The 23,860-nt window shown below is 41.9% G+C and overlaps 2 protein-coding genes across 2 annotated transcripts in view; both read right to left on the bottom strand.

Annotated features, from left to right (window-relative positions):
* Positions 1-19,354, bottom strand: part of Cdi (serine/threonine kinase) — a 33,634-nt gene extending 14,280 nt beyond the window's left edge. Inside the window, exon 1 of the mRNA XM_076382162.1 lies at positions 17,722-19,354. Within this exon, the coding sequence (XP_076238277.1) occupies positions 17,722-19,344 (1,623 nt within the window). The 5' untranslated portion in view covers positions 19,345-19,354. The remainder of the gene's footprint in view (positions 1-17,721) is intronic.
* Positions 19,355-19,605: 251 nt separating this feature from the next.
* On the bottom strand, positions 19,606-23,565 carry LOC143181690 (uncharacterized). The gene is made up of 2 exons (XM_076382233.1): positions 22,884-23,565; positions 19,606-19,767 (listed from the first exon to the last, which is right to left on the bottom strand). The coding sequence occupies exons 1-2, from the start codon at positions 23,199-23,201 to the stop codon at positions 19,624-19,626; spliced, it is 462 nt and encodes a 153-aa protein (XP_076238348.1). The 5' UTR covers positions 23,202-23,565; the 3' UTR covers positions 19,606-19,623.
* Between the last annotated feature and the right edge of the window lie 295 nt (positions 23,566-23,860).

Genomic DNA, 23,860 nt, shown 5'->3' with positions numbered 1-23,860 from the left:
TGCAAATCGAGCGTTTCGCGGGAAAAAGAAGGGAAAGAGAAAGCGAAACTGACGAGTTGGTCCTCTCGAATTCTGCGCCCCGACTGGGGAGAAATTGTCTAAGCGATCTTGGATTAGACCCTGTGTCTAAAGCGATCTCGAGCAGAGCGCGTTCCACCGTTTCTGGGCTTTTAATCGAATTAATCGAACTCCGTGTCCGATCGGTGTAAAGTTTCTAATTCGAGTGGAATTACACGACGGATCGATTCACGGCGTATCGTGTTTCAAGCTTTGCCCGAGGTGGCGCGGGCTTTTTCTGTTTATCATTGCCGATGACCCCATCTACTCACACCTACGATGCTTGTAGGCGTACCACTACTTGCATTGATATTTCATGTATGTACTGACTCTAGTTACTGGGATATTTAACATCTTAAGCATTCATATTATTCATTATTTTACTCTTCTTTCAAGAATTCCTTTCCCTGCCAAAAAGTCTTCATACTTCATTCTGCAAATCATCAGGTGTTTCTAATTTCCTATTCAACCATATAAAAAACACTCGTTTAATTTTCCTTTGTGCTACACGATTTGAATTTAGAAATAGAAATATAGCTACCTGAAAACTGTTCATAAATAAACTCGCAATTTCTAAGAAAACTTTTAAAAATTGTTTTGTACGGTAGTAATAATAATGAGAAGCCTGTTTTCAGTCGCTTAACATCTTCCTTCGCTGCAACGAGCCGCGATTTCGCGCAGCTTCCTCGAGAAATGAATAAAAACCGAAGATCCCAACGCTGGAAGAGTTAATTAACAAGCAACCTTTGTTCGCTACGGGCCAAGTGTCAAAACGTCGTTGTCTCCTCGCCAGAGGCGAAACTATGCCAAGCAGTTTTCACCCGGCGAGTCGAAAGCAAGTGCAAGCTGTCTCTCAAGCTCGCGCGAAAGTCACTGCAAAGGATGCCGAATAATTAGCCGCGCGAATTTAAATAATTCTTACTGTCTGCGCGGAGAGACGCGTCCTTGCGTGTTCTCCACGCACTCGAGAGCCCATTGTTAGCGAACGCACAGAGAAAGCACGCGGTAATTATTGTACCGCGAGTGATTAATGTTCCCTGGTTTACACGCGCGGGAACCGTGAACGCTGGCTTTTGAATCATGCCAGATTCGTCCTCGACTCCGATTTTCCGATGAAAAGGAACGACCTATCGAGCATTCGAATATATGTAAATTGGTTGAAGGATTTTGTACGAGGATTTTGGATTTTTTGAGCTTTATTAGTATTAAACAGTAGAAGTGGCAGCAAAGTGTTTTGAAACTTTCTTTAGTCTGTTGCAGTCCCTCTATATATTCGCAAAATTATAGAATTCTTTGACTATTAATTTGGCACGTGTATACCACAATAGCTACATATTCAGATTTGTTACTCTAAGAAAGACATTTCTTCTATTCTACAACAGAGCTAGTAGAATAAGTCTCGAATCAGACACAGCAGAGTCAGTAGAATAAGTCTTGAATCAGACACAGCAGAGTCAGTAGAATAAGTCTCGAATCAGACGCAGCAGCGCTAGTAGAATAAGTCTCATATCAGACACAACGTGATCAGTAGAATCTGCCTTGAGTCAGACACAGCAAAACTAGTAGAACAAGCCACAAGTCACACATAGAATACATATTTTGCGATTTATTTAAGCTCCCCTACAAACTCCTACAGCATTGAAACCCCTATTTATCACACTCCACACAGAAAAAGAATGAATCTGCTAATCACTTTCGCTCACGTTATCCACGCTTGGAAAGGAAATCGAGTTTCAAAATGAAAACTGACGGGTCAATTAGGGTGTGGCCAAACGTGTAGGAGCTTTTGGAGAGATTCAAAGGCTTCTGAAAGGGTGTCGAAACGAACCCAATGCCATTTAACGTCCAGGGTTTCATCGAAGAGAAACCAGCGCAGGGGGATAGCACTGACGCATTAATTCGTGGAAAAAGTTGAACGAGTGGCCGCCTAACGCGATGTCCATTCGTCTGATTCAATAAGCTGAGATTCTCAGCGACGGCGCGAACAGATAAGAGTAGAATTGTAAATTTACGAAGCAATTAAGGTCGACGAGCCCAATTAAAGGGCAAACACGCGGCTCTGTAGCCGTGGCGTTATTCAAAGCGGTGGCTTGTAAAGCGAGAGACCAGGAAAGGTCAACTGCGTCTATTTGTAACTGCAGTCGAGTATCCGCGGATGAGAAATGAACGATAATGTCGTTTATTTTCGTGCTTCGTCTTAATCGTTTCAATTAGCGAATTAAAAACAGCACCGATACCACTGTTATTTCAGTCTGCAGTCTCGACGAGGATAACCATTGTAAAAAGAACTCTTTATATTCTGCTCAGGCACGATTCCTCGCGGCGAAGAGTAACAAACTATCGAATCGTCGTTTTCATCAGCTGAGAGACTCTTTTAGGACGCAAGTAACGCTTCGTCGGCCTTGGGCAAACACTGAAAGGCATAACGAAGGAAATTACAGGTGCTCGACACTGCGCTCGTTCGCTGGCATAATTAAAGTCCACGCACCAATTAAAATCACGAGCAGAGGGACTCGGAAAGTTCAAAGTTTGCGCAGCGACGTGAGCCACGCTTGAGCAAGAGTCAATTGCAAGTAGGGTGGCGTTTACACGAGCTCCTCAGCTTAACGAAAGGTTCGCTGCACCGCGGCTATTTTTGCATCGCGTTATTTTTACTGCGCTACCGACAGTGTCGATCATTTTCTAAAAACGTTTCCTTCCATCTATGGCCTATCTACGACTGCATGAAAGCTCCGTGATTTATTTATTTCCCTTGAAACGCTGCTATCATCACGCAATGTCATCATGATTTATTTGTATTTTTTGTTTAAGTAGAATCTCTGTCGTTAACCCTTTCAGGATCAAGGGACATGCTTCTGTTTCTTGTAAGGTAAAACGACCTATGTCTTGAATATAAAATCTATATTTCCAGAAGGAAGAAAAGGTATTAAAAGAGTTTCTTCATCTGAGAATAAGGATTCGAGAAGACACAAGTCCATAAGACAGTATTAAAGGTGATAACTTTAAATGTCAATGTCTCAGAAATAAAACCATGTGACGTAGGTTGTTTGGCCTGACAAACACAGATTTATAGGGACTTAAGAGTTGAGCTGACATAGGAATAGTTACAATACTCTTAACCTTTAATAAAGTATATTACCTTAAGCTGATCAATTATATCTAGATTTAATGTTGCACGAGTTAATTGGAAATATATAAAAATACAGTATATGCTATATTGTCTGTAAATGAAAGCTATGTCCTCCTTTAAAAGCAATGAGTTTCACAATAACTACACCTAATTTTTCTGTGCAATATAAATGGCCATCGTTGCCTTAATTGAATCAGTTTCAATTTCAAAATGGAACAACGTAGAAATGACTATCTCCTAATATATATGGTCGTGAAAAGGTTAATCGAAGCAAAGCGTATCCCTCTTAATATCCCATTCTGCTCTTCTGCGGCGTACTTTTAACGCTCCGAGTGTTTTAAAGCTAATAAACAAGGCAAGCTTCCTAGAAAAAAAACGAAAGATCCAAGATCGTCGACGCGAGTTACTCGAGCTCGATTCGTAGAAAGCTGCGAGCCTATTAAGAGCGATTTACCAATTAAGAAGCGCGCGGCCCGAAGGCCGAGCCTTGAAAGGCTTTACAAGTTCAGAGTTTTTCCTGGTAGCGCGCTCCAGCGAAAGTTCATCGCGGGAAATAGCAGCGCGTGGGATCGTAAAATCGCACGCGACTCGTTTGCGAGGAGCATCGGCGATATCGAGCGGGCTTTCGAAGCAAATCGAGGGGAGATGATGCGCCATATTTCAAGATCCATCGACAGCCAAGAATTTCTCTGACGGCCGATCCCGAGACACCGCGATAAATTTCTTTCTTGCTTTACACTTTCTCCGCGTGTGTACGGTTTTCATATTAATATTGGCCGATGGCTTTTTCGAGGAACGTTTCTCTTTCAGGAAACAAGGCGAAGACTTCAGAGAGCTTAACGCTGATAATAAGTTTCATGCGTGTGGAACATTGAAATGGTTTGTTCCAAAACCATTGAAACGATTTTAAGAAGAGATTCTCGTGTAGCAATACTGGAAGTGGATGGTTTTTCTTGAATTTTTGTTGAATAGTCTGCTTAATAAGCCTTTTTTTCATTCTTTTTAAGACTAATTATTTTACGAAAATTATTTATTCTGTATTTAGTTAACGCTGGCAATTAATTAAATTAATTCGCAAAATTGGTAATAATATGTGCTGTTAATATTATAATAATATACATAATACTAATAATCATATTATGTTACAGAAAAGAGATAATTCTGTTTATGGTACAGGAAATCATTAGTAGTCATCAGACCACGAATGTTTACGTATTTATGAGACATTTAAATGAACTAAATTTAAATATCCAGAGTAAAATAACACACTATAGAATTTAAAAGACGAAGCAAATTTTGAAAGCTCTAAAAATTGTCTTCCAAGAATTAATTCAATTTTCGCAAAAAAGATACATATAAGTATAATATATGTGTACTTTTAGTTCTCAAAATCAACAGACAAACATACATTATGAAAACTGACAATGAAACGCATAAAAAATGTTCTTTTTTAAACTTTTTTTTGGATTGTACGTTTCCTGAATTCTTAAATCTCCATTCACCAACTCAGAATACCCACTACTTGTCCCTAAAGTCTTAATCGACCGAGAAAGCCGCGAATCGGAACGCGATTTGGCAACCGCAATTAAGTATTTATAGTTCTGCTTAAACATCTGAATCGTGATATGATTTAGCATAGCGCTCGGTACTCAGCGAAGTATAATTAACTAGTGGCAGTACTTTTCCTTAATATAAACGCCACGGAAAGACAGAGAACGCAGAACGCTTTACGTGCAATTAGTCTGCCTGGTGCTACTAATTGCGACGCGAGGAAAGTTCACCGTAAAATCAACACTATTAAGGAAACCGCTGAAACTAGACTTCAGGAGCTTCGCAAAGCACGCAGTCGAACTGGCTTTTTTACCCTTTCTACTGAAACTACACGGGAAATTTCTTAATTCGCGACGCAAAGTACGAAGCAAACGAGATTAACTCGTTCTCTTGGCGTCTTGCTCGACTTCTCGCTCCTGAGGTCATTTTCGATCTCGTTAAATCCATGGGACACGCTTAGCTGAGCCACAAGTGATAAATAAATTCGTGAGGAAATTAAATTGATTTAAATATTTGAATACAGGGTGTCCAAGCTGAAGCAGGCCACCTACAAATATCCCCTGTTTTTATTAACACATGGAAAAATTGAATGGTTTCGATGAAGGAATATTATGGAAGAACAATTTATTGTATAAGTGTTAATAAAAATAGAAGAGATATTTAGGTGATCTGTTTCAGCTGGGACACCCTGTATGACAGAACAACTAACTATGGAACTTTAATCACATGAACTCAAATTTCATAATTTTCAATATTTTTACACTAAAAACCCCTTAAATATAGGCGAAAAATATACAAAAAAATTTGATACAAGAATGTGTTATCGTACAAAAAGAAATATGCCACAAAACACTTCGAAAATTGCAGTCTAGACCAGAATACCCCCTCAAGAATTTTATTACAAAATTTCTCGTAGTCAAACACCATTAAATCCTTCTCATATTTCCTATCTCTGACATCACTCGATCTGTCTTTCAAAATGATTTGTGCAACGAAGTTGGCGTCGCTACCGCGTGGCATCGGTCGAACCAGTTTCGCCTGGGCGTCGAGATCGCGCCTAAAAAGGGCGTCAGAGCCAAAAGCTCGAGAAAGTGTCGCCATATCGAAGACGATCGTTTTAGAGAGTAGACAGATGATAAAGCAATCGAGGATTTCACAATAAGTCTACGCAGTTATCGAAGCTGAAACTGCTGGTTGATTTGTTCGATCTCTGCGAGGGCTGCAAAGTGCTCGACCGGTTTCCTGAGAGGCGACTTCGCGTGCACTCGCCGCGGAGAAACCGGCCGTGCTTCGCGTTGCGATTTACATACCGCCTCGAGCCTCTCGTGGCTAATAAACGTCCATTTCCCAAGAGGACGTCGATTTTTCGCGCAACAGTCGGGCATCGCTAATCGGCTGGATTAATCGAGTGTCACGGGACGTTTCGAATTTGAAATGGCGTCTCGCTTCAGCGGCCGCTGGCCCCTTATCGCGCGACAGAAGGAATAAATTTCAGCGAGTTAAGCATCCAGGCCAGGAATTTTTCCTCATTTGGCTGAATTCCGGTCTCGCTTTTACAGTCGCCAGTACAAGTTGCGCGAGGGAAATTTCAATGATCGTCGAGCGGAAGCTGAAAAGAGGGACGATGCTCAGCGTCTTGGTTACACAGCGCGAAATGCTGTTTCTTAATCGTTTGAAAGGACGAATACTGTGGAGAGTAACGGTGATCTGTACTTTAGACTTAGCGTCTTGTTAAGATTATGATTAATGCGATAGAACCTCTATTATCTGAATACCTTAGCGTAGAATACAAACAGTGTTTATTTTTTATAATCAAGATAATATCAAGTTTGTTCGTTATGTATACAGCAAAGCACATACGTGGAAGAACTAATCTATTTCAAGATACTGTTTGTATCATATCAGTATTGATAACTTGAATGGATGTCTAAGCAATTAGCGTTACCAGTCGTTACGTTTCTTTTATGAAACGATATTAACACGAATTCCATATAGAATGAAATTTCAGTCATAACTGCCTTTAAAGGTTCGTTCTCTCAGTTATTAAATAAAGTTTACAGATTAAACTTAAATTTCGAATTTAATTGACTCAAACAGTGTACAAGAGTTAATTAATTAATCTTTAGATACAAAGATTTACTTACTTTCATTTTAAATATTGGTACATAACTAGACCGCGGATTTTTATACTATTTCATATTTTCCTAGACACAATTAAAAAAGTGCAACCTAAATAGAAACACACTTCGTCTCCCAAACACTATAATTTCCACTTTATTTTTCATACTTTCTATATTTTTTACTACTATATACATTCCCCAGTATGATCCACTTAAATAAGCCCACCTACATATCTGATCCACTTGTGACGACATAAAACATTTTATTTGAAACTTCAAAAAAAAAAAAAAAAAAGAAAAAAGAAAACATTCCTTGCATTCAAATTGCGCGCAAAATATTTCTCACGTGATCCCAATTAGAAAAACAGATATATAGGTAGTCTTCCTTAAGTGAACCACCTCGTGTAACCCTCCACATATTTCGAATTTCCATAAATGCATAAAAATCCACAGTCCATCCGTAACACCGCGCGGTCTCGAGACCTTCGTAAGGCCGCGGCGCAGGCGAACGACCGCTCAGAAGTTCTGGCAGGCTACGCGATAGAAACGACGACCTTGCCTGCGAGTGGAGAAGTCCGCCGCGGGCATTTCCTTCCTCCAACGAAATAAGAATGCTCGGAGCAGACGAGAAAGCCGGTCACGCCGCGTTGGCCATGGAGTACGAACACTCTCTAATGAGCCTCTCTATTACGGCTCCTCGTTCCTCGCTCATTTTCGTTCCACGACCGATTCATTAAGCGGAGAGCCAGCGGGCCCTGGAACGCGGGGCCTGGGCCCGTGCCCGCGAGCCTCCTCTTCCCGATCGGGAATCCTCTCTCTTTCCGCGGCGATAACCGCGCGCGACCGGAAACCAGCGGAAGTTCACGCAGCCGCGGGCGACTTAATTGTCTACGCGGTATTTCGAAAGAGAGACGGGAGTTTCTAGTGTTCCTGTAAACAACACGCACGATCGCCGATCACGATGGATTCCAACTTCCTGAATGCATGGTTACGTGTCGTTAGATGTGACGAAAATGAAATCTGAGATTCTGATCGGGAGGTGTTTATGTGGCTCGTTCTAGAGAAGCGTGATTGGGTTTTCTTTAGCTGCTTGCGTATAGACTGAATGGTGGAATCTTGTCTGACTGATCAAATTGAGAGGATGTAACATCGTTTTTTTTGCGTCTGTGCTATTTTCCGCATGGGTCATCATGTTTATATTAGTGACCATGCAGGGTTTCAATAAAAACTGAATTTACTATCTATTGAAAAAAGACGTATTGCTGGTCACCTGATATTTGCTTTTAAACTTCTAAATGGTTTCATTACTGACTCCAAATTTTTGTCGTTGTTCTCTATTAATATCTGTTAGGTCTATCACATCTTATGTGATGTGATAATAGTGTGTTTGCACCCTAAATCACACACCTGCCAGGAAAGAGACAAAACTCAAAGAAGTATCTACGTTTCTCAGGAGAAGCGAAAAACGATATGTAAACATTAAACAAAATTAATTGCTACACAAAATAATACTGATTAAAATATTAAATTTTGGACACAAATAGAGGTCAAATAAATTAGTAAAAAATGTTGACAAAACTTTTTGTAAATTAAAAATAAGAAATTGTAAGTACTTTTAAAATAGAAATTAAATTAAAAATACAAAATTGTACTGAAAGATCAATTCAAGATAAAATCGACCAGCGAAAGATGCTGTAAAAAAATGAATCTTTTGAAAAATCGATTGAAGATCGGCATCCCTACATCCTAGAGCCCCTCGAGCAAGGCAACCGTGAGGAATTGGAAAGTGACGGAATGTCTTCCTGTTGCCCCACTAACACGAGTCGATCGTAACATCGAATCGAGCCGATACCGCCTGGGTTATTTCATCGTTGTGCAACGCTCGTTTCGACGTAGATCGGTCGTTTCGTTCGGCGATCGTTAACGCATCTGCCCGGGTTACCAGATTCTTGCATGTGATTAGAAAAGTTGGTGTCGGCTGAGCGAGATTGACGGGTTTCTTGGCTCAGGTTGCGCAATCCATCGACTATTTTTTTTTAAAAGTTCCGTATTTACTCACCACTGTCAGCACAGATCTTTCTCAATTTCTCTGTGCACTGGTTTATGTTGGCATTTTTTGTGATCTGTAAATCTTCCTTTTCTTTGAAAAATATAATTTATATTCTATGTATTGAACACAAATTTTTTAAATTATGAAGTAATATCTTTAGTTTCCAATGCTGAGTAATTTAAAATTCTTCTGAAATTTTCTCCGTTTTATTACTAAAAGTAAAATACTTATGTTTAAAATTTGAATACATGTGTGAATTTAATTACCTTCCGTGATTAAATCTGTGAGTCATTGAAATCTACTAGGCAGCCATCCTACTAATAAAAATCCATACCTAGGGCAACATTTCTTACGTTAAACCTCGATAATCGATCCTCAAAGCAGAGAAATATTTTTGACAATGTCACGCTGTTCCCTGCTGCACAGTCGAACATGATATATTTTTAGAACAAACAACTCGTTTTCCTTTGGTCTCGACGTCAGTCGATCGGACAGGATACACGGGGCCCGAGAGGTTTGCTTAATTGGCACGCAAGTTATGCAGCAATTATATCACGGTCCGTATTAATATCGTAAGGCGCGTCATTAAGATCGATTAGCGTAACGTCGCACGCGTTGTTAGTTACGAGGAGCGGGATCGAGCGTTGAACGCGTGGCAGACGTAACTTGACCAGCTGTTCTTAAATTGTTTCATGATCCTATTGTTTCCCTTCGATTTTTTATTTTCGAGGAATTGAGGAAAACTGACGTTTTGATCGTCAATGTAATAGAAACTTGTGTTTTATTATAGCTTCTTCTGTGTTCTAAGAGTACAGAAGTTTCTTTAATCCTTAACTCTTGCTCTCAGCTAGCTATGAGACTTTGCAATGAAAGTTGGTAATTTATGTCGCACCCCTTTTCTAGGCAATAATTAACGTCACATTAACTTCACACATGTACATGTCAGTAATGATGAAAGTAGTTTAAGTAAGAAATCTAAAAAAACTGAGTTTATTGCTCATTTAGCATTGCCACAATATACCTTACAAAGTCTAATGAACTCAATTTTTGACTTAGACCACTTTCCTAATTGCCTGTTCCATAATCAGAAGTCTCCATATCCTAAAACTAATTACGAATGTCTCCAGCTGAGTATTAATCCAATCTTCCTTCATTAAAAATACAGATTCAATCCTCTATACTTCAATTAAGGCATAAGTACAATTAACTAGCAAACACGACTTACTTTGCCTAATAGCCACAGAATGATCCCTAACACGCGACAGTTCTATTATTAGATCCAAGTTTCCTAGATTTCTGCTCGCAGAGGCAGATCTAATTGCAAGAGTTTCAGTTCATAGAAGGGCTCAGTGAGAACGTTTACGGTGAAACGACCTTATTTTCGCTACCTGTTCGCGCAGCTCACCGCCAAAGCCGCGGCCTGTCATCGAGCATTTCCTCACCGATAATTTACCGCGTTTTCACCGACCATTCCCCTCTACACTCGCGAACGTAAACACAGGCATTACCTATGCGACGACAATAATTGCATCGCATGCCATGCGCGACCCGATGCACCTGCCATAACGTGATTTATATCGATAATGCATAACGAAGGGGGAAAAAGTCTAGAGGGAAGGAATCCTTGGATTTCTTTGTCCCAGTTGCTTCTTCCCCTTATCAACGAGCCAGTCGACCGTGACACGTTTCGCGGCGAACAACGGGGCCCAAAGTCTTCGCGCGCGGCGCGAGATAAAGGTAAGGTAAATGTTCGAATACCTGAACGCTTAAGATATCAAATGTCTCAGTAAGTAGACAACATAAAACTATGTGTACCGATACTTCAGTTCTGAGGTTCTAAAAATTGAGGATACTATTTTATGACACTAGTTTTTATTTTTAATTACGTGTATCTAATACATTAGAATTCAAGTTTAAATCGCGCCAGATATTATAGCAAATCCATAGTGTCAGTTTTTTTCCTTGGTTCAGATTTATTTTGCTATAGTATGAAACAAATTTGCTATAATATGTAACGTGATTTCAAGTGATGTGACAGCAATGTGTTTGCACCCTTATTGATATGCAATTCAAGTGTTGAGATAGGTGCATTTTTCAGTTGTTTATTTAATGGGACGTTTGATATCTTAAGTATTGGGACATTTACCTTACATTTTTCCCTAAGTCGATTCCGATCGAGGAGAAAAGAGGCTCGGAGTTATTCGAAAACGTCGATCGAAAGGTCTGATAACGTCTGGAAATGAGGAAGATCCTTGATTGTTTCGCGAGCTACATTCTAACCAGCAGCGATCGTATAATTAGTGCCTTACGTAAAATTCAAATATGTTTTATGTTGCAAGGAGAGCGAGGCAGCGTTTCGGCCAATTTCGTTTTATTCCACGTCGGCTCGAGTTCAATTTGAAATGAGGAAAGCGTCGCTGGCTGGACGAGAAAACTTAATAGGGAGCGTGGATGGGGATTCGCACGATGCAACGTGCGTTACGAAAACACTCGTGATCGGTACATTAAATTCTTGATACGTGTGGTCCCCAGGCACGAAAAGAGGCTATCAAGAATAGTGGATTGCTCGAGCAAATGGATTCGTGAAACGTTTCTAATGGACGCGAGGCATTTCTAATCAGAAGTGCAGCGGTGCCTAGTAATTGTTACGATTCTTATGAGTTATAATAATGCTTGATATTCGCATCTTTTAATTATTTGAATATTCAAATAGGGTATCAAAATATTTAAAAATATCAGTTTATGAATATCTAAATTTTAAAAACTTCAAATTTTGAAATTTAAAAAAGTTTCAAATTTTCAAATGCGTACACTTCCAAATATTCAAATCCTGAAATATACAATTATTTCGATATTTCAGTTTTCGCACAAACAGATACTCTAATATTCAAACTTTCAAATTCACAAATATTTCAATATTCTAATTGTCAAGATTAGTTTAATATCTTTAATAGTTTCTTAGCTATTTTTCCAGCTATGTAGCCCGCAATGTAATTATGTATAAGTACTGCTAATAGTCCCGTAGAGGATTACACAGCGTAATAAAAAAAGAAAAAGTTATTCGTTTCAATTTCTGTATTCAAATTTTCGAAACGTAATCGTCTGCCTCGTAAATAATCCCGTATACCAAGAATACCAACAAGAAAAGTGTAATTATAACCAGACACCTCTAACGTAACAGTTGCTTCAGAAGCTAAAATCCTTTCAAATTCATTTCGAACACGAAATTCATTTGTCTTGTAGTTTCATGCTACATATCTCATTCGCGAAGAAATCGATACACTTGGAAAGCATTCTTCGTAGCATCCAGGCGAGCAAGTTTAATTATAACCCGTTTCTCATAATGACGACAAAGAAGGACGAGCCTCGAATTCGCTTCGAAATCACTGGACTTCGTAACGACTTTTAATTACGAGCGAAATTCTGCTAAATCATTACGCGAACGATTACGAGAAGACACTGTCGACCTACTATACTACACAAAAGAGTAGTATCACGGTGGTCGTTTGTAGAGCGCTTCTGAAGGACCTTGCGACACGTTTGTAACAATCTTTGCGACATTTATCTCCGCTGATTCAACGATCGAGTACACAACCTGTTACATAAAAGCTGTCGCGAAAATAATCTTCTGTATCGTACAAACAATCGACCTTTCAATTACGAAAGCTTCGCGCTTTTCTTTCAGAGTCAAGGCTAGCAGCTCGATGGAGAGAAAGAAGGGCTCAGCGATTTTGGAGCAGCAGTTTCGCTCAAAATTTCGGATTCATCGCGCGGGAGACTGGCGAGACAACGATCGAAGTTGAACGTGTCGCGCAAAAATAGATCCGCGCCGCGTCTTTTCATTTCGCCACCCCTCCGCGGCTCTCGTGGCTCTTTTCCTTTTGTTTTGGCCGCGGAGCCTCCGTTTTGTCGTTCAATTTCGGAGAGTCACCGCAAGATCGCGATGGAGAAGCTGCGAAAGAGGAACAACACGTAAACTGAAACGTAAGAGAGTGTGATCGTTATCCTCCCTTAAAAGCACCTCTGAAAGGGGTTTCGTAGAGACGTGGCACTCGAAAAATGTAAAAATGAAAAGATCAAACTTTCAATGATGAAAACTCAGATGATGGAAGGTTTTTTGTGCTCGTACTAGGTGCTAATTTCCAAATTTAAACAGTTTTAAAATTTTCAAATTTAAACAGTTCTAAATATTCAAATTTGTATATTTAAAAATTTCAAATATTCAAATTTTCAAATTTAAAATGTTTCAAATATTCAAATATTCAAATTTTCAAATTTAAAATGTTTCAAATATTCAAATTCTCAAATTTAAAAAATTTTAAATATTCAAATTTTCAAATGTAAAAGACTTAAAATATTCATACTATCAAACATAAAACACCTGTTCAAATTTGAAAATTTTTTAGATATCAAATATGCAACTGTTTAACATTTCCTGATATTCAAATTTTCAAATTTGCAAAAATGTAGAAGTCCACAATATTTTGATGTTCACCTTAAACCCTCACGAAGTTGCATAAATGTTTGCAAAGACAGCCGTTTTCTCAACCTGTCCCCCAAAGACTACATCAATAATTCATCAAAACAGCGACATTGATCGCGAAAGAGGGAAGCAACAATTACCCCGGCGCTTGACATGACTCCAAGCATTCCTTCTTTCGTAACCGCGTTCACGGAGCAGATTCACGACGCGAAAAGTTGTCGCGGTACAGATAACATATTCCAACGATTCATTGCAGCGAGGCGGGTGCAACGCTGCCAAAATAGATAGGGTTCCGAATATTTTTGTTACGCTAGCGTGTTCATTAGCGAAGACTATCCTCGCCAAAGTATGCCCTGACGACATTTCACGACGATTGACAGAGAAATTCCGGTTTGAAATTCGAGACAGATTGCCATGTCTCTACCGCGCAACATTGTGCTCTTCGGCGACAAGCCTCTAAAAGAGAGGCTATTCGCTCTTTCTAGTTGGCAGTGGCCACAGCCTGACCAAGAAGATGAATTCTTCGACAGAGGATCGCGCTAAGCGTCTTGCCAAAACGCCGAGCAACCGTGGCGATCTCGAGTCGGTGCCAAGAATCCGAATTCAGAATCAAATTGACCTTACGTCGCCGCCTCCGAGAACTTCCGATTTTTTTGCGGCATCCTCGATCGACTTTCGTGACTTTCACCCAGCTGGAACTTTCGCGCAAATCGACTCGCGTCGGGCTCCCGCGCGATGACATTCACCAAGGACGCGACCCCGAGCTTCGTTATTAATTCCTCGGGGAAAAGTATGTTAGCCGAGTGTATCTCTGCTTTAACGCGAAGCCTCTTACTCGACGAATATTTCAATAAAGAACACAACAAACCAGGCGAACGCTAAGTAAGCAGATTGGTCGTGTAATTACGAATAACTTGTGGTGCACTCATTTCCGGACAGTTATAGCCTTTGCGTTTGCTTTGGAGAGGGAAAGCTGCGATGTATTTAGATAGTATGTAATGAAAGTACAATGGAAAGATCTGTTGAAGAAGATTCCTTTTATTCGCGGGAATATTTATGAGCTAGCTGGGTTATTATTATCGTATAAGAAACGTTCTGGATAGCCTTTTACTTCCACGGAGCTCGGTGCAGTACGACTCGAGGCGCAGGAAATCTGATTAAGATGGAATTGTAAACTATAAACCCAGAAGCAATTAACCGTCGTTTAGATAAGAGGCATTGAACTTGATTCTTGGCAGATCCTTGGGAGTAAGAGTCGGGGTCAAGCAACTGAGGCAATCAATTGAACGCTTGAACCCGTTTCAAAATCAACAGCGCTCGATGCCTCGTTATCGGGAAACGGTGTCGGTGTAATTCGATGCAGTTCGAGGACGTGAAGATTTTGACCTACGGTACGCAACACGAGGATTCTCCATAGGGCGCCGATGAACGCGGCGGTGGATTTATTTTTAAACGAACCGGCTATGCAACGAAGGAGGAATCGCCGCTGCCGCGTACTCAATTTCCTGTTGACCTATTTATACCGTATCTAACCGATGCGAAATTACCCTCTGATCAAGGTTCTCGGGTCAATGGTTCGATAGCTTACAATAATACCACTGCAACATTAATCATCATCGAGGGATAGATAAATCGCGCGCAAATGACAGGTTTGTCAATAGTCGATCAACTGGAGCGACTTTCCACTTGTCCAGGGTTAAGGACTCGATACGTGCATCCCGCGAAATCGTCTCACGAATTGCCTGAATATTTTTTTCTGCGATGGAGAAGGGGACTGGTGTCTACTTTCGATGGAAAGTTTTATCGCGCAGTATTCAGTTTATAGAGACAGATAAAATGTAATGAAGTTAAACGAAATATGTAAGTATAGGTACGTGGAATAGTTTTTGTTATTTATGGCTTCTAATGAGGGATGAAAGTTGCTGTTTATGGTAGATAATATTTGAGCTGACGACATCTGAACTGGGGCAATAAATTTATTGAGGTATTATAAGCATTTTTCCAGTGGGTGAAAATTTAACAAAATTAATGTAAGTTTTTTAAATATTCAATAATAAATCAATAACCTTAATTTCTATAATTTCATAAAAATCTATAGACTCTCTCTCAAGGCCTCTCCAAATTTCGAGGACACTTTATCACAAAATAGTCTTCTAACAAACTGTAGATACAAAAATATGAAAAATCTGTTGAAATTAAAAACCAACAATTTCAGGACTCTTGGACCCCTGCAGCATCTTAAAAATGATTTCAACAAAAACGAACTTTCACAATCTTAATCTGAAAGACTAAAACCAAGTATCTTTCTCTTTTCAAAAACAGTCCCCCAATTTTTATTCTCCCACCTCAGTGTTCAGACTCAGAATCTCAACCTAAATGAAGCAAATGAAGGCAAAGCAGCCACTCAACGAAATTCCTATTCGTGTCGTGGGCTCTAATTGCTAGTGAAAGAGAGGCGTAGCGAAAGAGTCAGATGGACGGATAAGAGGGCCGGTGGTTAAGAAAGGAGAAGAACGAACGAACGCGCAATAGAGGAAGCTGTTGCAAAGCAGAAGGATATTGTGACTTATAACATCCTTCCAGGACATCGCGGCAGTGCAGCACCGCGCCATGGAGAAACCTACTTATGCGTCTCTGTATGCGAACAACTGGCATTTCTATGGAAACTTTTCCTTCGGAATGTAGCGCGGCTGCTCACGCGTGATGATCCTCCGCGTTCTTTCGATCCTCGCGCGGATCTCTCCTCCCCACCGAAAAAGGGAAATTTTCAGGTCCAAGTCGGTCGAGAGCGATTTGAAGGTTTCGAATAAAGTTTCCAGAACCGAGGCCTGATTCCTTTTCCTCGTTTCTCCGGTCTCAGGCCGCGGGTGTTAGTACTAATTAAGTGATGTAACGTTCCACCGCGCGTAAAACATTTCATACGCGATGGAATTAATCTGCAGACGGGATATATTCGCGCCACGAATCTGCATAGGCGAGTGCAAAACACTTATGCGAGGAGAGGCGCGTCGAGAGTAACCAGCCCTGACCAACATACTTCCAAGACGATCTTTCTCTTACGAGTCGCCATCGTAAATTCGAGGGAACGAGAAAGAAGACGATTTACGTAAATCAGCTGCAAGATTACCCGCGCATCGTTATGTCACTACGCTTTGTCCGCGAGGTAAGAACGTCGGGTATTATCTGCTCATATTTCTACCCAATTCTTCCTGATTTACTGATCAATTTCTACCAAGCGATCGTTGACTCGCGGGACGAGGAGCGTTCGCAAAACGAAACCCAGGGAGAAACTCGTAATTGCGCCCGCAGCGCGAAGAATCCTCGAGGAAAAAACGCCCGTCTGTTCGTTACCAGCGACTAATCACGTGATCGCAGGTGGAATTAATTTTATGAGAACACGATCTAAAGACACGCTCGGGGAACGCGTTGTACTCGTCCGTATCTAATCTTCGCTGTGATGCTAATCTACGGGACGATAACGCGAACCGAGCGGGTAATATGCACGATGTGTGGATAATGCCTGAAGAAATGCAGGAATGTTGTTATAACAAAGAGGAAACATTTCTAACTGCGGATATCCTAATTGCAATTTCCTAATTCAGTCACGAATATAGTTTTCAAGTGATATATAACGTTCCTAGTGGCTTTAATATTATGAAACCGAACACGAGAAAACGTTAGATCATTAAGACTCTATTTATTTGTTTTACTATTTTATTAGACGGTCACTCGAGTGTAACTCCTGATCTATATGTTACTCAATTATATTAATTGGGATTCCTAATTCCGATTTTAATTAAACATGTAATACGTGTCGTAAAGATAAAGTAGTGCATATTTTTATGAGTATCGTAGAGGTAATTAATTTTTGCTGTACAGGGTGTTCGATAACAGGTGTCAGAAGTTTTCAACAGTGAGATAAATGATCTAATAGTCGACCGTGTCTTGGTACCTGGACATTAATACTAATTCTAGTCTATTTTAAGCTTGGATAGACAGAACAAAACCAGTAGATACATTTTTGTTCAAATTTGCGTGAGATGCGTCTGACTTTGAGGCTTATTCTACTGATATCACTGTGCCTGGACTAACGCGCGCTCACAGTAGATTAAGTCCAATGTCAGACACATTTTACGTGAACTTTAGAATTTTAACCATCTTAAAGAGTCCCTAGTTTCCTATTAACCCAGACCTATTATTTCCTATCAACCCAAATAATAGTTAAACGAAAGAATTTGACCCAGTTATACCTAGACACCCACCAGATCTTCAACCTATTTAATTGATCTTCCAGCGATTAAAAATTGTAAATAAAGCAAAGTGAACTCACCTTGAAGACCTCCGAGAAGAATCCCGCCCCGATCTTCTCCATATAAAAATCGTCCAATCGATTGAGCGAGGCGACCGCGTGCCTCAGCGCCTGGCAGGAAGCTCCTGTCCTCCTTTTAGAGCCAGTATCCTGATACGTATCGCCAGGACACACCGTCAGTCCACAAATATTGCTTTCCATTTCGGTGGGTCGCCACGGATCACGGCACTTCTCCCGCTCCTTATAACTCCTCGGCGAGGACAGCTGCAGTTCCGTAGGGAGATCTTGCGGCAAACAGGAAATGCAGCTCTGCTGCAACGCGTCGCCATTGCTCTTCGACCAGTCCTTCGACGGCGTGGACGCGGCGAAGTCCCCCCTGCAGCTCCTCTCGCAGCTGCTCGACGAGGCTGTCGACACGACCGAGGAATCGGTCGTGTCCTCGTCGTACAACTTGCTCATAGACTTCTGGCAGGATTCGTTGATCGACTGGATCACAGGGATCGACGAAAAGTCTGTACTCGAAGAACTGATTGGCTCCTCGGTGGGCTCGGGTCGACCCTTGCTGTTCGACACTGTGTACCCTGCGTCGGAAGACCTCATGGAAGATTTGTTAGCCAGAGAAACCGCGTTTCTCTGCGATTCTCTACACGCAGACTTTCCAGTGGACAGATGCTGCTCCTTGGCCGCGAGAAACTCGCGATTCAAACCGAGGTGCTTCTTCGCGAGCTTCGATGACTCCTTTGGTACAGGCTCCACGTTCAGAGTGCTCAGAGTGGTAGAACTGAGTCGCTGAGACTTGCTGCTGGTAGCGTTCGAAGACGCGCAGCCGGAAGGCTTCGCGAAGCTGGGACAGTTGGGGTTCGAGGAACATTTGTGGACGCCAGAGTTCGACGACTGCTTAGATGCCAAACTCCTTCCTTGGGTCGTCTCCTTGGCAGGGTATTTGGAACAATACTTCGTAACGGAGCAGATAGACTCAGTCCTGCAGGGTCTGCTGACCTCCACGTACGCGACCGATGCTTGAGAAACATTCCCCGAGGGACCAGAAGCCTGAGAGCTGCTATAAGACTCTGCGCCTCCACAGTTACTCGAGTCCTTCCCTCTCCAAGCCTTCGACTTATCCTCAACCACATCAGGGACCACTGGATTACTCTCCTTCGACCTCGAGCACTTCTTATCTTCAATACTAAGACCCTCAGTCTCTTTGCTTTTCCTAACCTTCGACTTGTCTTCCGCGGAAGACGCATCAGATACAACAGTAGTAGCGTTACAGCTGTCTTTCAGTCTCCAACATTTCGACTTATCCTCGACGCTCGACTCGAGCAGGCCCGGCTCCTTCGTCCTCTTGGCTTTCGCCTTGTCCTCGATGGACGGCGCCTCAAAGATGACGGGAGCGTTGGCCTCCTTCGGCCTCCACAGCTTCGACTTCCCATCCTCCATGGATGGCGCCTCGGAGACCACCGACGCGCAGTTGTCCTTCGATCGCCACGGCTTGGACTTGTCCTCTGTCACCATTCCGGGCGTCTCGTCAGCGGAGAAGCAGGGCAGACACGTGCTCCCTGTCGGCCTGGCGCAAGACTTCACAGCCAAACCGACGCTGGCAGGTGGTCCAGGCGTGTTGGACGGTGGCACCTTGCCGAACATCTTCGCGATTATCGCGGAAAAATCGGGCGGCTTGATTCGAGACGACGTGTCGTCGCCTCTGCCTGCCGCATCACACGGTTTGTCGAGCTCGTAGCTCAGATAGACGACGCGATCCTCGGTGCTCGATTCGGAAGACTTGAGGGGCGACGAGCTACGTCGTTCGAGCGACAGCTCGGCATCTCAGCATCACATTTACGCGCTTCGACGGGCAGGGGTATCTACGATCGCGGATTGGCAGTGGAATCACGCAACGGGATCACAGTCGACTAGGACATGGTCCTAGCAGCGGACGCAGTGCGGCAAGCGGCGGGCTTCGATGACCTCGAGAAGCACATGGGGCATCCGCAACGACGAAACTTGGCACATCTCGCTCCCCTCTTCGAACGCTCGCGGAGGAGACTTTGGCTCTTTTCTGGAAGATATCTGTGGCCAAACAAGATTGTCAATATCTGCGAGTCTGCATGGTGCTTCATGTACACTACTGCACACAAGTATTTCGACACTTTTGTAGTATTGGGAATGCATGAAATACACTTGTTCATGAGTCGGTGTTTATAAACTGTATACAATAATTGTCTGAGATAAGATAAGGTAAGTATCCTAATACTTGGACACTTAGGATGTCGAATGTCTCAGTGAGTGAGCAACAGTGCGAGAGTCTGAGTTTGCATTGGATAGATAGAGACACAATGCTGCGTAGAATTGAAGTTTAAAATTAAATAAAATTAGGGCTTGTTTTCAGGTATCTACTGGGATATCTACCTTATGTAGCCAAAATTATGTTAAAGAATTTTACTACAATTATATTGTATGCATTTCCAATACTCTGAAAGTGTCCAAATACTTATGCAAGTTAGTGTAAATGAGGGACTAAGGATCATAGCAATGCTAAAAACAAATTTTGAGAATTTTTGATGATCACCTTTTTCACTTAGTGATTTTTAACATAGTTTGATTTGAAGTGACCTAAAGTATAACTTGATCTAAGTTGTAAGTCAACATTATACAATAATTATGTTCAAACAACCTGTTAAAATGGCAATAAAATGTGAGTAATGATGCAGATAAGTATACTCATTCATCCTTCTACCTTTATAGAGATCTACAATTTTTTTATCTACTATGCAAAAAAGATTTGTCTCTCATTGAATAAATAGAGAAATCTAACACAGAGTACTAAATTACACCACTATGATTCTTAGCTCGACAAATGTAAATTACACATTTAAATGCAGGAGAGTGAACAGGATGAGTCACTCCTAAAAAGATTCTTCGGAGCTTCAGTTCGCTTTAGATTTTTTGGCGCAAGACACTGATGCCATAATACAACACAAAGTTATAATTAGGCTACGGATGTTTATTCACTTAAACACATTTAAATGTGCAAAGAAGTATGGAAGACACAGAATATTCAAAAATATACAATACGTCGAAAACACCTACAAGTTAGAATATTTCAATCAAGTCTTCGTTCAGGTTTCATTCCTCTCATCCTTATCTCTTATCACACCTAGGTGTAATCACTCAAGGTTAAAATACTGCGTCTCGAAAGTGTAAACCAGTAGGAATGCCTTTAAATGTTTGAAAATTTATATATCTACAAATTTGAAGATTTAAAATCATTCGTATTGGAGTCCATTAGCACCTTGATATATTTAGATTCAATTACAGATATCAAAAGACCTGAAATCGCACCAGCCTTCACAGTCTCTTCATAATCATCCTTAAATACTCCAGTACACAAAAACATGCTGTTTCATTAGTCATCTGACGAAAATGTCAACACTGATGTGTGAATACCAAGTATATCAAGTGCCCAGAGTCCTTATCTACGATTGATACGGATGATTCTTGGTCTCAAAACAAAAACTAAAGCAAACATTTACTCTTTTTGCAATTTCCTCTCAACCATCCCCTTCACTCTAAGCTCTCTTTCTTAATTATCACCGCTGTCAGGCGTCATTATAACGTCGTGTTAGTAACTGAAACGTGCTGGGGCAATTACGAATTTCGAGCGTGCCTTGCATGATACGCCAAGTCTTTAACCCCTGGAATGCGGACGAATTTGTTAAATAACGCGGACGCGTGTCTACGATGCACACGTTTGGCCGAATGCGATGGGTGGTGCACAGCACCGTGTACGAACGACGATTTGATTTACAAAGCAGTGCTACTTCTTCCACGGTGATCGTTTTCACACGCGAGAAATGCGATTCGAGACGAATTACACACTACAATTACAAGACCGAGGCGATCTAATTAGAAACGCTATGAGTAGCCACTGCAGAACAAGACAGGAAAATCCTGACCCCATTTCGGACACCAGCATTGCAATCGCGAATTTGTTAACACCGCGATACGTTATGTTAACACTAGGAGAATCGAATGGGTGAAAATGATCTATTTGCAAGCTTGGTGAAATTAATTGTTCAACGTTCAGAATGTGGAGATACAGGGTGAGTAACTCTTTCACCTAAATTTACTTGCATATTTACTATTTACAAATTTACTTTACTATATGATGTATAAAAATGGTATTAATTTTTTGCTTTATGTACCTTAATAATTTTTTATTCTGTATTCAATAGACATTCGAATGGCATTATGACAAAAAACTCAGTGTGACCTTCATATTTTGATATAAAAGTGTTCCTCTTTATACAGACATCTTTTGACCGAAATATTTTTTTATGAACATGAATATTTGTTTATTTCTTTATTACTCCATCCACACTTTGCAGTTTAAATATTTGTTTACACAGCATATGGTTTAAAAGTAAATTTGAATGAAAGATTTAAATGATTCACCCTGTATGTAACTGGAAATTGACCACTGGAAGTTGAAATGGAGTAAGTAGCAGATATATACAGCTGACTTAAAATCACGTGGTTTTACTGTTCAGTAAAGAGAAACTTCGGTTCTTTTAATGTTAATATTATGTGATTTTAATTATGAAATAACATGTGTGCACTGTTTTCTGTTTGACCACTGACTCGAATTATCAAAATAATGATCAGAAGAGCAAATATTAACCCTTAGGGAAAGGTATTTATACACTATGGACTCTCACTTCTTCATACATCGTCATGAAATTAATTTTATCCAGGTGATATTCCAGAATTTCTCCGAATACCGTGTCAGTAATCGTAAAATACGTTTACATCACTCAACGTTTATCACAGCAAGGTACAGTCACCCACAATCACAGTTTAAACACAGATTTCCAAGTACCCGAATTCAATACACAAACAGCCTCCAAACCTCCACAAACGAAACACGCAAATCTTGAAAAATCAGCGAACCAAACCTCCAAAAACACGACTTCGATCTCCCCAAAGAAACATAACTAGACTCCCTAAATAACCTCTCACCTCGCCACCAGCACCACATCCAAAACACAAGAACCCAACAACCCAACAACCCAACTTCCCCTTCCACTCCCTCGGCGCTTCGCTCCAAAACACTCCACCTCGGTTCAAAACACTGCGCCTCTCCAGAGTCCTCAAAAAAGAAGCAACCTCAGACCCCTGCACCATACCTGTACAAACGAAGGCTCAGTCCACGGAGGCTCACGTCCCAGCGGCTCTCCTGCGCGAAATCCCGAAGGTGTCCCACGAAGAGCAGAACCAGGGGTTGAAAAACCGCGATCGACTGTCGTCGTCTCGGACACGCTCGAAAGACGTTCGATCGCGAAAGCGCCGCGGAACTCACTGGGGGCCCGCGGCTGGCAGCGTGGCGTTTGGATGATTTTAGAAGACCTTGAACCAGGCGAGGGAATTCGGATCGCTCGCGAGGAGCAACGCGTGAAACGGCGTCGACAGGCACGTACGAGACGGTGGACACGGCCGTGCGGCATCCGCGCACGCTGTCACTTTTGTTTACTGTCCGAAAGCGAGGCTACGCTCGATAAGATCGCGCGTCCACCCTGGCGCGTCGCGACCCGCGAGGGGGGGTCGCATCGCGTGACCCAGCGGCCGCTATCAGCGTATCCTCGACTCCTTGCGGCACCCTCGGCGGCCACGGGCGAGTAAACACGGGGGGGCACCGCCGCGCATCCGAATTTGAATTCACCTCGGTGTGGGCCGCGTACGAGACGGGGATGCACCGATGGCTGTTGCACACGCGCACCCTGCGCCGCGATCCTCGGTGTTTGTCAACGTCGGCTGGACGCGTGCCGATGTGGAACGGTTGGAACGGTTACGAGGCGATGGAACGTTCGACTCGCGAGAATACGAAAGGCACCGATTCACCGACAACGCCAGACGGCGGCCATTACAGAAATGAACTGTTCCGTCGGACGCCGTCTATCGGCGGTAGCCGACGTTCCCAGACTACCCCCACCAGCGGAATCCCGTGCGCTGATGAATCGAATGCAAAGGCGGCAGAGAGGAATGATAGGGCCGAACTGGCTCGAGAATGCCGCGTGTGACGACGATCTTACGCGGTGGGGCTGCTAGGTTTTATTGGCGGTATGGAAATTGGTGTACAGGGTGGAGGGAATGAAGGGTGAGATGG

Source organism: Calliopsis andreniformis, chromosome 1, assembly GCF_051401765.1.
Source record: "Calliopsis andreniformis isolate RMS-2024a chromosome 1, iyCalAndr_principal, whole genome shotgun sequence".
Classification (NCBI taxonomy): Eukaryota; Metazoa; Arthropoda; class Insecta; order Hymenoptera; family Andrenidae; genus Calliopsis; species Calliopsis andreniformis.
The sequence above is the reverse complement of the archived record's forward strand: the minus strand, read 5'-3'. Positions and strand labels throughout refer to the sequence as shown.